The 12,386-nt window shown below is 48.6% G+C and overlaps 1 protein-coding gene across 1 annotated transcript in view; it reads right to left on the bottom strand.

The window, feature by feature from the left end:
* Positions 1-821: 821 nt before the first annotated feature.
* Positions 822-12,386, bottom strand: part of LOC138513127 (uncharacterized) — a 1,268,315-nt gene continuing 1,256,750 nt past the window's right edge. The window contains exon 12 of the mRNA XM_069627773.1: positions 822-1,565. Within this exon, the coding sequence (XP_069483874.1) occupies positions 1,335-1,565 (231 nt within the window). The 3' untranslated portion in view covers positions 822-1,334. The remainder of the gene's footprint in view (positions 1,566-12,386) is intronic.

Raw genomic sequence — 12,386 nt, 5'->3', positions numbered from 1 at the left:
CTCACACTGATACCAATGCCTGTCCTAGAAATAGCCGAAGATTGATGACAATTATCTCAGTCCAAATAGGGCATCAGAAGAAGTCCTGCTCAGGAGTGTTGCTAGGTCTGGAAAAGACCCGGGGCTACGCTAATGTTGGAACTGTTGGGACTGGGGGCTAGCTAGGCTTTTGGTTGAAGCTCCTGAGATTCTATCCGGGGCTACAACCAAAAGACCAGGGGCTAAAGCCCCCTTAGCCCCCCCCTAGCAACGCCCCTGGTCCTGCTATAGAATTGATGCCGCAAGTCGCTCAGTGGATACACAGTAGAACCACGACGCGGCATGGAGGCAGGAGACTTACCCAAGAGAAGGACGGGCGAGGCACACAACCAAGACACAAGACCCTGCACTAAACTGGACCCAAGGGCCTCTCTCGCCAGGACTCCTGCTGGGCTTCTCCAGCACCTCAAATATTCAGCGTAGGTCTTGTGGCACGCTATAATCATTGTTCATGTATAACGCGCTTAATACCAGGAGCGGTATGTAAGCGCAGGATCCGGGTTTGAACATGTATTGCCCCTGAGCTGTCCTTCCTCCCTATTATGACTGTGGGGATCACTAGACAGGCGGGGGTCCTCCCAGGTCTTTTGGCACAAACAGCAGCACGTTCAAACGACCACTTCCAGTTCAGCATCTCTTTTAAACTCACACCGTCAGTGTAACTGCCCCAATAAATATGACTTTAAAAAAATGGTGTTCAACTTCTGTTATCGATAGATATAAACTCCTTTACAGATGCAAAACCCCTTTGACGTTAAAGAAAGATAAAAGAAACACATGTATGCAGAATTAAGAAGGATGATTTTCTCTTGTAAGGTTGCACTTGGGTGTATTATATTTTAATAGCGAGGACCCAGTTTTTTATCTAGGGAGGACAGGAAGGCCCTCCTCCTGTCTTTGAGTGTTTGCATTGGTCCATCAGGAGGGTACACACCTGCTGTGTTTTGCTTTGTATATGTTTTAGATTATCCGGACAAACTAAATGCGTACACTATTCGCCTCCCAGCAGTGCAGAACCTTTCAACACACTATGTGGGAAAACTGTTAATTTGCTCTTAATTCCTGAAGATAATGGCCCAGCTGAAAAGGATGGGTAGCTTAACGTGTATGAATTCATCAGGATGGTCTAAACTCTAGAAGTGTAATGCCCTTCCTCAGAGGAGCCCAGGGAGACCTCTGACATATCTGCGCTGATATGTGTTGGAGGTTTGGTCACCGAGGGACACCATCCCTGCGATGACATGGGTTGGCTTCACCAGTCACGCAGGGTAGTCTCGGTGGGAACGGCACCGGGGTCAGAGTTTGCAGGAATCATTCAGGGGGTTGGAGATCACAGACTTGTGGATGAGGATGAAGAGGGGGAGGTAGGTCATGAAGTCCAAGATGTCCAGCTTCTTGATGTGGCGCAGTTCCCTCCGCACGTCCTCCTCGTGCTCGCGGCTTATCCCGCCGGCCTTCAGCTCCACCAGGAGCTGCTCCACCGTCATGCTTTTGCACTGAGAGTCGAGGTTGCACAGAAACAATTGCTGAAAAACAAGAGAGAGATTTCATTTAAACATTTCATCTGCTGTTAATGAGGTGTCCTGAATCATTGGATCATATGTACATGATCTGCACCACATCTTTTTTAATGCTTCAAATATTGCATTTTCAAATTGCATATGACAGACTCTTTCTTTTAAAACTAGTTGAACATGCGCCATACAAAATCCTCTGAGCTCACAGATGTTTGGGACTACAACTCCAAAGAGCCTCAGCCAGCACAGCCAATGAGGTGGGTGCATGGGACTTGAAGTCCATAGCACCTGCAGAGCTCCACTACAACACAAACGAGGCCCAGACCCATGAGATGTCTTCCCAGATCCTTCCAACCCTTGCCCTCCAACCTTCACAAGCAAGACCCACACCCATGAGATGTCTTCCCAGATCCTTCCAACCCTTACCCTCCAACCTGCACAAGCAAGGCCCACACCCATAAAATGTCTTCCCAGATCCTTCCAACCCTTGCCCTCCAACCTGCACAAGCAAGGCCCACACCCATGAAATGTCTTCCCAGATACTTCCAACCCTTGCCCTCCAACCTACACAAGCAAGGCCCACACCCATGAGATGTCTTCCCAGATCCATCCAACTCTTGCCCTCCAACATGCACAAGCAAGGCCCACGCCCATGAGATGTCTTCCCAGATCCTTCCAACTCTTGCCCTCCAACCTGCACAAGCAAGGCCCACACCCATGAGATGTCTTCGCAGATCATTCCAACTCCTGTCCTCCAACCTGCACAAGCAAGGCCCACACCCATGAGATGTCTTCCCAGATCCTTCCAACCCTTGCCCTCCAACCTGCACAAGCAAGGCCCACACCCATAAAATGTCTTCCCAGATCCTTCCAACCCTTGCCCTCCAAACTGCACAAGCAGGGTCCACACTCATGAGATGTCTTCCCAGATCCTTCCAACCCTTACCCGCCAACCTACACAAGCACGGCCCACACCCATGAGATGTCTTCCCAGATCCTTCCAACCCTTACCCTCCAACCTGCACATGCAAGGCCCACACCCATGAAATGTCTTCCCAGATCCTTCCAACCCTTGCCCTCCAACCTGCACAAGCAAGGCCCACACCCATGAAATGTCTTCCCAGATACTTCCAACCCTTGCCCCCCAACCTGCACAAGAAAGGCCCACACCCATGAGATGTCTTCCCAGATCCTTCCAACTCTTGCCCTCCAACATGCACAAGCAAGGCCCACACCCATGAGATGTCTTCCCAGATCCTTCCAACTCTTGCCCTCCAACCTGCACAAGCAAGGCCCACACCCATGAGATGTCTTTGCAGATCATTCCAACTCTTGCACTCCAACCTGCACAAGCAAGGCCCACACCTATGAAATGTCTTCCCAGATCCTTCGAACCCTTGCCCTCCAACCTGCACAAGCAAGGCCCACACCCATGAAATGTCTTCCCAGATGCTTTCAAACCTTGCCCGCCAACCTGCCAAAGCAAGGCCCACGCCCATGAAATGTCTTCCCAGATCCTTCCAACCCTTGCCCTCCAACCTGCACAAGCAAGGCCCACACCCATGAAATGTCTTCCCAGATCCTACCAACCCTTGCCCTACAACCTGCACAAGCAAGGCCCACACCCATGAAATGTCTTGCCAATGCTTCCAACCCTTGCCCTCCAACCTGCACAAGCAAGGCCCACACCCATTAAATGTCTTTGGAGATCCTTCAAGCATTTGACCTTCAACCCACACAAGCAAGACCCACACCCATGAAATGTCTTCCCAGATCCTTCCAACCCTTGCCCTCCAGCCTACACAAGCAAAGCCCACACCCATTAAATGTCATCTCAGATCCTTCAAACACTTGCCTTCCAACCTACAAAAGCAAGGCCGACACCAATGGAATGTTTCCCAGATCCTTCTAACCCTTGCCCTCTAACTTGCACAAGCAAAGCACACCCATCATTTGTCTTGGCAGATCCTTCAAACACTCGCCCTCCAATCTAACAAGCAAGGCCCACACCCATTAAATGTCTTCCCAGATCCTTCAAACACTTTCCCTCCAACCCACACAAGCAAGGCCCACACCCATCAAATGTCTTCTCAGATCCTTGAAATACTTGCCCTCCAGCCTACACAAGCAAAGCCCACACCCGTAAAAAGCCTTCCCCGATCCTTCAAACACTTGCCCTCCAACCTACACAAACAAGGCCCACACCCATTAAATGTCTTCCCAGATCCTTCCAACCCTTACCCTCCAGTCTACACAAGCAAGGTCAACAACCATTAAATGTCTTTGCAGATCCTTCGAACACTTGCCCTCCAACCTACACAAGCAAGGCCCACACCCATCAAATGACTTTCTAGATCCTTCAAAAACTTGCCCTCCAGTCTACACAAGCAAGGCCCACACCCATGACATGTCTTTGCAGATCCTTCAAACACTTGCCCTCCAACCCACACAAGCAAGGCCCAAACCCATCAAATGTCTTCCCAGATCCTACAAACACTTTGCCTCCGACCTATACAAGCAAGGCCCACACCCATCAAATGTCTTTGCAGATCCTTCAAATACTTGCCCTCCAACCCATGCAAGCAACGCCCATACCCACCAAATGTCTTTGCAGATCCTTCAAACACTTGCCCTTGAACCCACGCAAGCAAGGCCCACACCCATCAAATGTCTTTTCAGATCCTTCAAACACTTGCCCTCCAGTCTACACAAGCAAGGCCAACAACCATTAAATGTCTTTGCAGATCCTTCGAACACTTGCCCTCCAACCTTCACAAGCAAGGCCCACACCCATCAAATGACTTTCTAGATCCTTCAAAAACTTGCCCTCCAGTCTACACAAGCAAGGCCCACACCCATGACATGTCTTTGCAGATCCTTCAAACACTTGCCCTCCAACATACACAAGCAGGAGCTTCACACCTCTTCCATAGCAATGTCCCTCGATCAAGCCAGTCACCCGACTGCACCCGTGCAATGCCCAAATACTGTCCTTTATTCACACTCTTCCTCCCCAACCTGCCAACTCCATTCAGCCTGCACAGTAAGCCCTCCAAAAGAGACATTGTATAAGCCAAGAAACCATGATATATTCAAACTGATTCTAACTGCAAACCTTCAGCGACACTGATACTGAGAGCAGCGCTCCATTTCAAGATGTCTGCCACTGCATCGAAGCCCTCCCAAAGCACCATTCCCACAGTTCCTGGTGTGTTTAACAGCAATAATTGGTGCTTTCATGGATTAAAGCAACACAATGAAAATGCAAGCCACCGGCAAGATGACCTGTCTAGGCTTAGACCCAATTGCAGCCACGAAAGAGACACTGTGCACACGGTGATCACAATTCTGCACGTGGCTGACTGAGGGCTGCATCTTTGAAGCTTCGCTTGCGATGGCATCAGAGTGCAGGGCAGGAGAAGGCTTCCCTGATTGAATTCATTTCCTAAATCATTCCTGGATGAAGTGATGCAGTGAAGGCCACCCTGGCAGTCCTGGATCGTGGCTCTACAGACCTGCGTGGGCCCCACTGGTGCCATTTTACTTTCAACGCCCAAAAGGCATTGCCGTGTATTTACAGGGTTACATCTGGGTCCCATAAACCCTGTAAGAGCTTGTCAGGCTGCGGTTACGAGAATAAGGATAGATAAGTGTTTAAGAAGATAAGCCCCACTGACTTTATTTAGCTGCATCCATCTCTCCCAGTGGGTCAGCGGTTGTTACTTCACAACCCTATTAGTTTATTGTTGAATTCTCGGTGGGGCCAGCCTTCACTCCTTTGCTGGTGTGGTCCAGAGTCAGGCCATCGCTCCCCGACTCCTCTGGGAGGCCGCCCGGACCTTTCGCAGGCTTTTGCAGTTTCCCTTTCTCGCTTCCCCGGCCGGAGCGACAACTCCACGCTGCAGCAAGTCAGCGGGTAAAACATATCAGGCAACTTGTAACTCACTTGGCCCTGAACGCGGGCCTGACACTTAGAGACAAGGATAGGAAGGCCGTTGATTGTGAAGGTATAGAAGGCAGAACCAAGGGTTTTCCGATGATGGGGTAGACTACGATGCATAGCTCTGCTTTTTCATCATTAAGGTTGACGTGGTGATTAGCCATTGAAGAGAGGGTCCATGGAATGCCCTCCATACCCCCAGGAGCATGACAGCTTGAAGTGTCAAGAACGCACAAAGCCACCCACTATTCGGACAGCCTCAGGCAGGCCAGTGGCATCCACACAAATCCTCTTAGACAATCATTCAAACCTTATCCAGTGAATGCGTTTTTGGACACAGGTGCCTCAACACTGGTCATGGTTCGAAATGCCTCGATGGATGACGTTGACTAATGCTGAGAAACATAGTGCTGACGTCATTAGTGACACCTTGACATAGCCACATTAGTCACCAAGTAAACTCGCTGCCATGCACGAAGCTACACAAACATACACGTGCACACACGAAGAACATGCTAAGACACAGTTCTGTCGATAGAGGACAGCTGCATATACATACTTTCAAAAGCTCTTATTATTTTTCATTAGCAGAGAACAGAAACGCTGAACGCAAGGCAAACAAAGAGATGTAGAGCAAAGTTGCAGACGCTTATCGCAACTAACCCTATGGAACAACAGGACCATTTAGGGAGCATGGAAGGACCAAATACAACTATCTATGAGAAACATAGCACAGTATAGAAATGTAGAAATCACAGTACAATTATGAGTTTACATGAGGCCACAAGACACAGGACGTGAGATAAAGAAAAGCAGACCTAGGCTGCACAGAACAGCAGGCCAGGGCACACAGCCAAGGTCAGAGACAAACAGCACATTCCGAAGCTATGAGACTCGGCCATCTCCAGAAAAACAGAAAATATCCTCATAAATTGCAGACCCAAGAGCCTGATTTTGCAGTCTTCGATCATGTGATGCAGCTGAGCTAGACAATGGTCATTCACCCGCGGTGGGAAGACGCGCAGTTCTCAGCAATACAGACATGATGTGAAACATGGAATCTTTAACAACGTTGCAACGCGGAGGGCACTCTCACAGGCAGAAGTGGAATCACTAACAGTTACATTGGGAACCCATCGTCCTTCGCATCACCTTGACAAGGTGCACAGAGCACTGAGAACAGAGCTGGGTCCCAGGCATGGGGAGACCGGCTCATTCCAATCAGGGAACAGAAATCCAGGGGTGGATGGCAGAGGGCAAGAGCCAATGGTAATCCTGTGACCCTGCCACAATGTAATAGATAGTTTCTTGGGGAAGGCCAGTCACCTGACATTCGAGGGCCAATAAAACAATATCTATAGGTGCCATCCTTAAGTGATGCCACTTCAATCATCCAACCAGGTGGACGTTTTTTGGGGAAGGCCCCATGTTGTGATAGTGAAATAAAACAACATGGCTCGGCACGGGCTCGAGAGCGGTGATTCTGGTAAATTTCAAATGTCCTGTATGATCCTTGCCTGTTTGTGTACTAAACGGCAGTTCAGACTTTCCCTTGGCTGAGTCCTCCATTTGTATACTGGGGGAGGGTTGTTGGGTCCTGGGAGCTGAGGTGGGGAGCTCGTAGTTACCCCAAGTCCTCTGGCATACTTTAGCCAACACCATCCAGAGCTGGATGATGCCAAAGATCTGCTTAACAGTGGTGACAACTTGGGCATAGTTGCCTGAGATGGGTAAGAGGATCTGGTTGTAATCAGTGAAGTTGGTGTATAGGATGCCGAGATTGCCTAAGTGGTTGAATAGAGGTTTGGTGTAGATGTTGTAGAGAGTTGGGGAAATGCATGAGCCTTGTGCCAAAGGAAACAGGAGTGGGATCGGCGGAAGCTTCGTCAATGAAGACTCTTGATGTGTGTTCACTAAGGAATGAGGTCTAGGCAAAGAATGTCATGGTCAACGAGGTTGAATATGGCAGTGAGGTAAAGGAGGAGCAGAATGGGGAGGTTACCTGAATCACAGATACTCTCTATTGTCTCTTAAGATCGAGGACTGTGGTTTCGGTGTTGTGTTGGGTCCCTGAATCACAGATACTCTCTATTGTCTCTTAAGATCGAGGACTGTGGTTTCGGTGTTGTGTTGGGTCCCTGAATCACAGATACTCTCTATTGTCTCTTAAGATCGAGGACTGTGGTTTCGGTGTTGTGTTGGGTCCCTGAATCACAGTTACTGTCTAGTTGTCGTTTAAGATCGAGGAGGGCACTTTCGGTATTGTGTTTGGGTCTTTGAATCATGGTTACTGTCTAGTTGTCTCTTAAGATCAAGGAGGGCGGTTTCGGTATTCTGTTTGGGTCCCTGAATTATGGATAATGTCTAGATGTCTCTTAAGATCGAAGACAGTGATTTTGGTACTGTGTTTGGGTGCCTGAATAATGGTTACTGTCTAGTTTATTTTTTTATTTGTATCTGTAAAGCACACTAGCAGCCCACAGGCATCGAGGCGCTGTTTCAGAGATTGTCTTACTTACATATAGTTGTCTTAGTTACATAGGGATACTTGGCTCTTGGTTACAGTGAGCGCGATATGAGATTGTCTTGGTTACATGAGGTAGTCTTGGTTATGTAGAGGAATTTGGCTCTTGGTTACAGTGAGCATGATCCAGTTCCAGTGAGCGCGGTACAAAAACGGTCAGATTTGAGGATAAGAGAATTCATAGGGCCAAGGTGATTAGGTGAAGAACAAGGTTTTGATTAATTTCCTGACTGCTAAGTGAGATGGAACCTTGCCGACCTGGGTGGGCAGGGTGTTCCAATATGTCGCTGCCAGAACTGGGAAACTAGATCCTCCTGCTCGAAGTCTCCAAGTTTTAGCAAAGGAAATCCTATTGGCGTGGGTCTGGGTGGGACCGGCTTGACAACTCTTTGAGCCAGGTACAGGAGTGCCCGGTTATGTATAGTTGTCTTTTAAGATCGAGGAGTGCAGTTTTGGTATTGTATGTTGGTCCCTGAATCATGGTACTGTGTAGTTGTCTCTTAAGATCAAAGAGGGCGGTTTCGGTATTCTGTTTAGGTCCCTGAATCACGGTACTGTGTAGTTGTCTCCAGGGACGTCATTTCACCAAAATGCCAGGAGTAGCGGAAGTGACATCACACGACCCTAGACCCCTGATAACATTGCAGGAAGTGATGTCATTTGACCCCACCCCAAAGTGATATCGCGGGAAGTGATGGAACATGACCTTTCACCCGTTGACAAAACAGGAAGTGGCATCTCATAGCATTGTACACTATGAAAAATATGGTTACGATATCACTATAATGTGATGTACATTTCATACAAGAATGGATCGCCCTATGCTTCGTTAAGATCAGTGTGTATAGGCTCATATTACCAAATTACTGTGAATGCAGGCAGACGTCCATGATCAAATGATAATGATGTGTTATTATATAGCACTTATGCTTAAGCGCTTTATATTGAAAAAATATACACCCAATATCACCCAACCTGTGGTGGTACTCATTTATCGACCTCAGAAGGATGAAAGGCTGAGTTGAGGCGTTTAAGAACAGACTACATCAGTGACTCACCCCCTGAAGTGTGCCTGAAATAAACCTTTAATGAGTCTAGCAATTGTATAGAATTCCAGAAGGACACATTATTTGGTATTCCTATTCTTCCTTATTTAGGGTCGGTGCTGAAAGTGTTAGACTTGTGCCACTCCTGTTCTTATTGCAAGAAAGCCAGCCACTCCAGAAGTAAAAGAGCCACATGGTGCTGGCCCCAGCCCAGGAGCTTGCATTAAAAAAAAAAAACTTTTTTTAACATTTTTTTTTTAGAGGTCGCAAGGAAGACCTCAGAGGTCTCAGTTACGACCTCTGGTGACCCCTAAATCACGTTCCTCGTTGTCTCTTAAGATCGAAGAGGGCGGTTTCTGGACTGTGTTTGGGTCTACAACATTCCCTTTAAGCTCTTGTTGGTTCCAATTCCTTTGCATAGACTAACAAGAAATGATCAGAACACAAAATAATATATTAGGTGAATAAATAATCCTGTTGATTTTTTGAATGTGTGCAATCAATCCTAAACTGTTACTGTTGTGTGCTGACTGCTCTCCTTTGGGAAATGTTGGAGAGGGCCCTAAGTGTAGACCAATGTAAGCAATATTTTGCATCCCCTAATGAACACTATGTAAGGGTACATCCCCCCAGAATTCACAACTCAGTGGGCAATCCAGCAGCGCTAGAAACGCTCTATTCCTGCACCGTTATCTGCAATCATTAAGGTGCGGCTTCACCGCTAAAGTGGTCTAACTGCATCTTCATGTGAGCTGATGAATCAGCACCACCTCTGGATTCTAGAATGCAATGCATTTGCTCTCGTATGCTGTAGGGTTCTCATCTTCTCGCACTGCATTTGCACAAACCAGTCGCAAATACATGGCAATGGAAATGTTTATTTGTAAAGCGCCTATACACAAGGCAAGTGTTTTGAGGCGCTCAAGGAGGGAGGGAAAAGGGGAAAAAACAACTGTCATTCAGAGCCCTTGCATTTCTGAATGGTACAAGTCTACACAGGCAGAGTAAGGGCATATAACACAATTGACAGTGAAGATAACAGCAAATAGGTCTGACAGCGATTCTGCAGTTTTTCCAAGTGCATTGAGGCGCCACCATGCAAGGAGGGAAGGGAGGGAAGATAGATAGACCATCTTCAAGGCATGGTACATTCCGATCGTGAAAGTGCACAGAGGTACAGGAGAGGGGAAGAGGGGGGGCAAGTGCGGGGACGAGGGTTGGGGTCCAAGTGTGCTCCGTCAGTCAGAAACTCTGGGAAGTGCTGAGAGATGCCACTCTCTATAGGTCATTGACCAAGTGCAGTAGCAATGAGGCAATATCAGCCTCGGAGGCAAGTGCAAGTTGACTGGCGAGGGTGCCAGGGACCTGCGAGACTCTGAGGTACTCCCAGCGGCCAGGCGGAAAGCTGTGTGGAAAAGGAGGGAGAAAGGGATAGAGCAGGGAGGGAGGTTAGCAGGGTAGAGGGAGAGAGAAGGAAGAGGAGAAGATAAATGTCTTAAGAAGTTTCCGGAACTTAAGGAGATCGGGCTCAAGACAGAGGGCGGCAGGGAGGCTATTCCAGAGGGAGGCCCCCGCTGAGGATAAAGATCTTCCTCCAAATCTTTGTTTGGAGACCCGGCTCACTCGCAGAAGGTTGGAGGTAGATGAGCGAGGGCTTGGGAAGGACAGTATTTAAGTAGGCATCGAGGCAGATAGGGAGGCCCTAGGCCCAAGGAAGCCTTGTGTATGATGCAGAGGGTTTTGAACTTGATTGTTGCAGACACGGGGAGCCAGTGGAGGGATTTCAGCACCAGAGAGATGTGGTCCCTGAGCTTGAGGCCACGGATAAGTCTTGTGGTTCTGTTCTGGATGAGTTGCAGATGGCGCAGAGCCAAGGTAGGGAGGTTGAGAAAGAGGCTGTTGCAGTAGTCAAGCCTAGAGAGAACCAGGTCTCTGGAGACAGTAAGACAGTGGGGGAAGGTGAGAAAAGGAAGAATGCCTCTGAGGAGGTGCAGCTGGTAGTTGGACTTTTTTGAGATGTCTGAAATGTGAGCGGAGAAGGAGAGGGTGGAGTCGAAGATGATACCAAGGTTTTTTACCTCGCAGGTGGGTGCGGGCGCAGGGACAAGGGAGGCAGGCCACAGTGAAAGTGGGAAAGCGGGAGCAGGTGTCACAATGCGAATGATCTCAGTCTTTCTGGTGTTGAGGCAGAGGTTGTTTGCAGCACACCATGACTGAATTGCGGACAGTCAGATATGAGCGAGGTAGAGGACGTGGCTGAGGGTAGCCTGATGGAGAGTTGCGGGTCATCCTCTTAACACTGGAAGTTAAAGATGAAAGTGACAATCACACGTGCCAGGGCAGCCATGTAGACATTAAAGAACCAGGGGGATAGGTTAGAACCCTGGGGAACACCACAGGTTAAAAGAGTGACAGTAGAGAGAAAGGGCACAAGTTCCACCTGGGATGAGCGGTCGGAAAGGAAGGAAGTTAACCACGCCAGAGCCTGACATGTGATTGCGAGGGTGTCACAGAGACGTGCAATTAGGATGTTGTGGTTTACCGTCTCAAAGGCAGAGGAGAGGTCAAGAAGAATGAGATCCAGGGAGTGTTAATGTCAAGATTTGAGAGCAGGCCTTCATGGGTGTTCAGAAGAGCAGTTTCCCTGCCTATGGATGCTCTGACGCCAGACTGATGTTCCTGGAGGCAGCCAGCAGATTCAGTGTGGAGGGTCAGCTGAGAGCCAGTTTCTCCTGGAGTTTGACCAGGAAAGGGGTGATAGAGATGGGACGGTAGTTTGTCGGAATGGAGGGTGTTTTAAGCAGAAGGTGCACAAGGGAGTACTTAAGAGAAGTTAGGAAAACTCCAGTGGTCAAAGAGAGATTGCAGAGATCAGGCAAGGCTGAAGTGAGAGAGTCAATGTTGTCCTTAATGGTTTTGGAGGGGCAGGGGTCCAAATGTTTGGATGAGGCCTGCATAGAACAGACTTGTCTGGTGACCTCATCAGGTGTGGTGGGAGTGAGAGAAGAGAGGAGACGTGGTGGAGGGGCAAAGGAAGGCTCCAGAGGTGTTGGTGAATGATGTGGCGTGGAATTGAGGGAGGAAAGGATGTCTTGGGTTTTTGCGGTGAAGTGTTCAGCCAGGGCCGTTCAAAGGTCCTGGGTGTGTGTGACAGAAGAGGAGGCTGCTGTATGTTTGGCTACTTCCTTACAGACTTTGAAAAGTGCAGCTGTGTTTGTTTGATGCCGTGTAGATGCAGGTTTGAACAAAGACTCTTTTCTTGGTGTGGATCCAGATGTTTCCCTGAGTGCCAATCTTGAAGATGTACCCCTTTCGGAAGG

Source organism: Ambystoma mexicanum, chromosome 12 (genome assembly GCF_040938575.1).
Source record: "Ambystoma mexicanum isolate Mex_15411 chromosome 12, UKY_AmexF1_1, whole genome shotgun sequence".
In the NCBI taxonomy this organism is placed as follows: domain Eukaryota; kingdom Metazoa; phylum Chordata; class Amphibia; order Caudata; family Ambystomatidae; genus Ambystoma; species Ambystoma mexicanum.
This window is presented reverse-complemented; position numbering and strand designations above follow the sequence as displayed.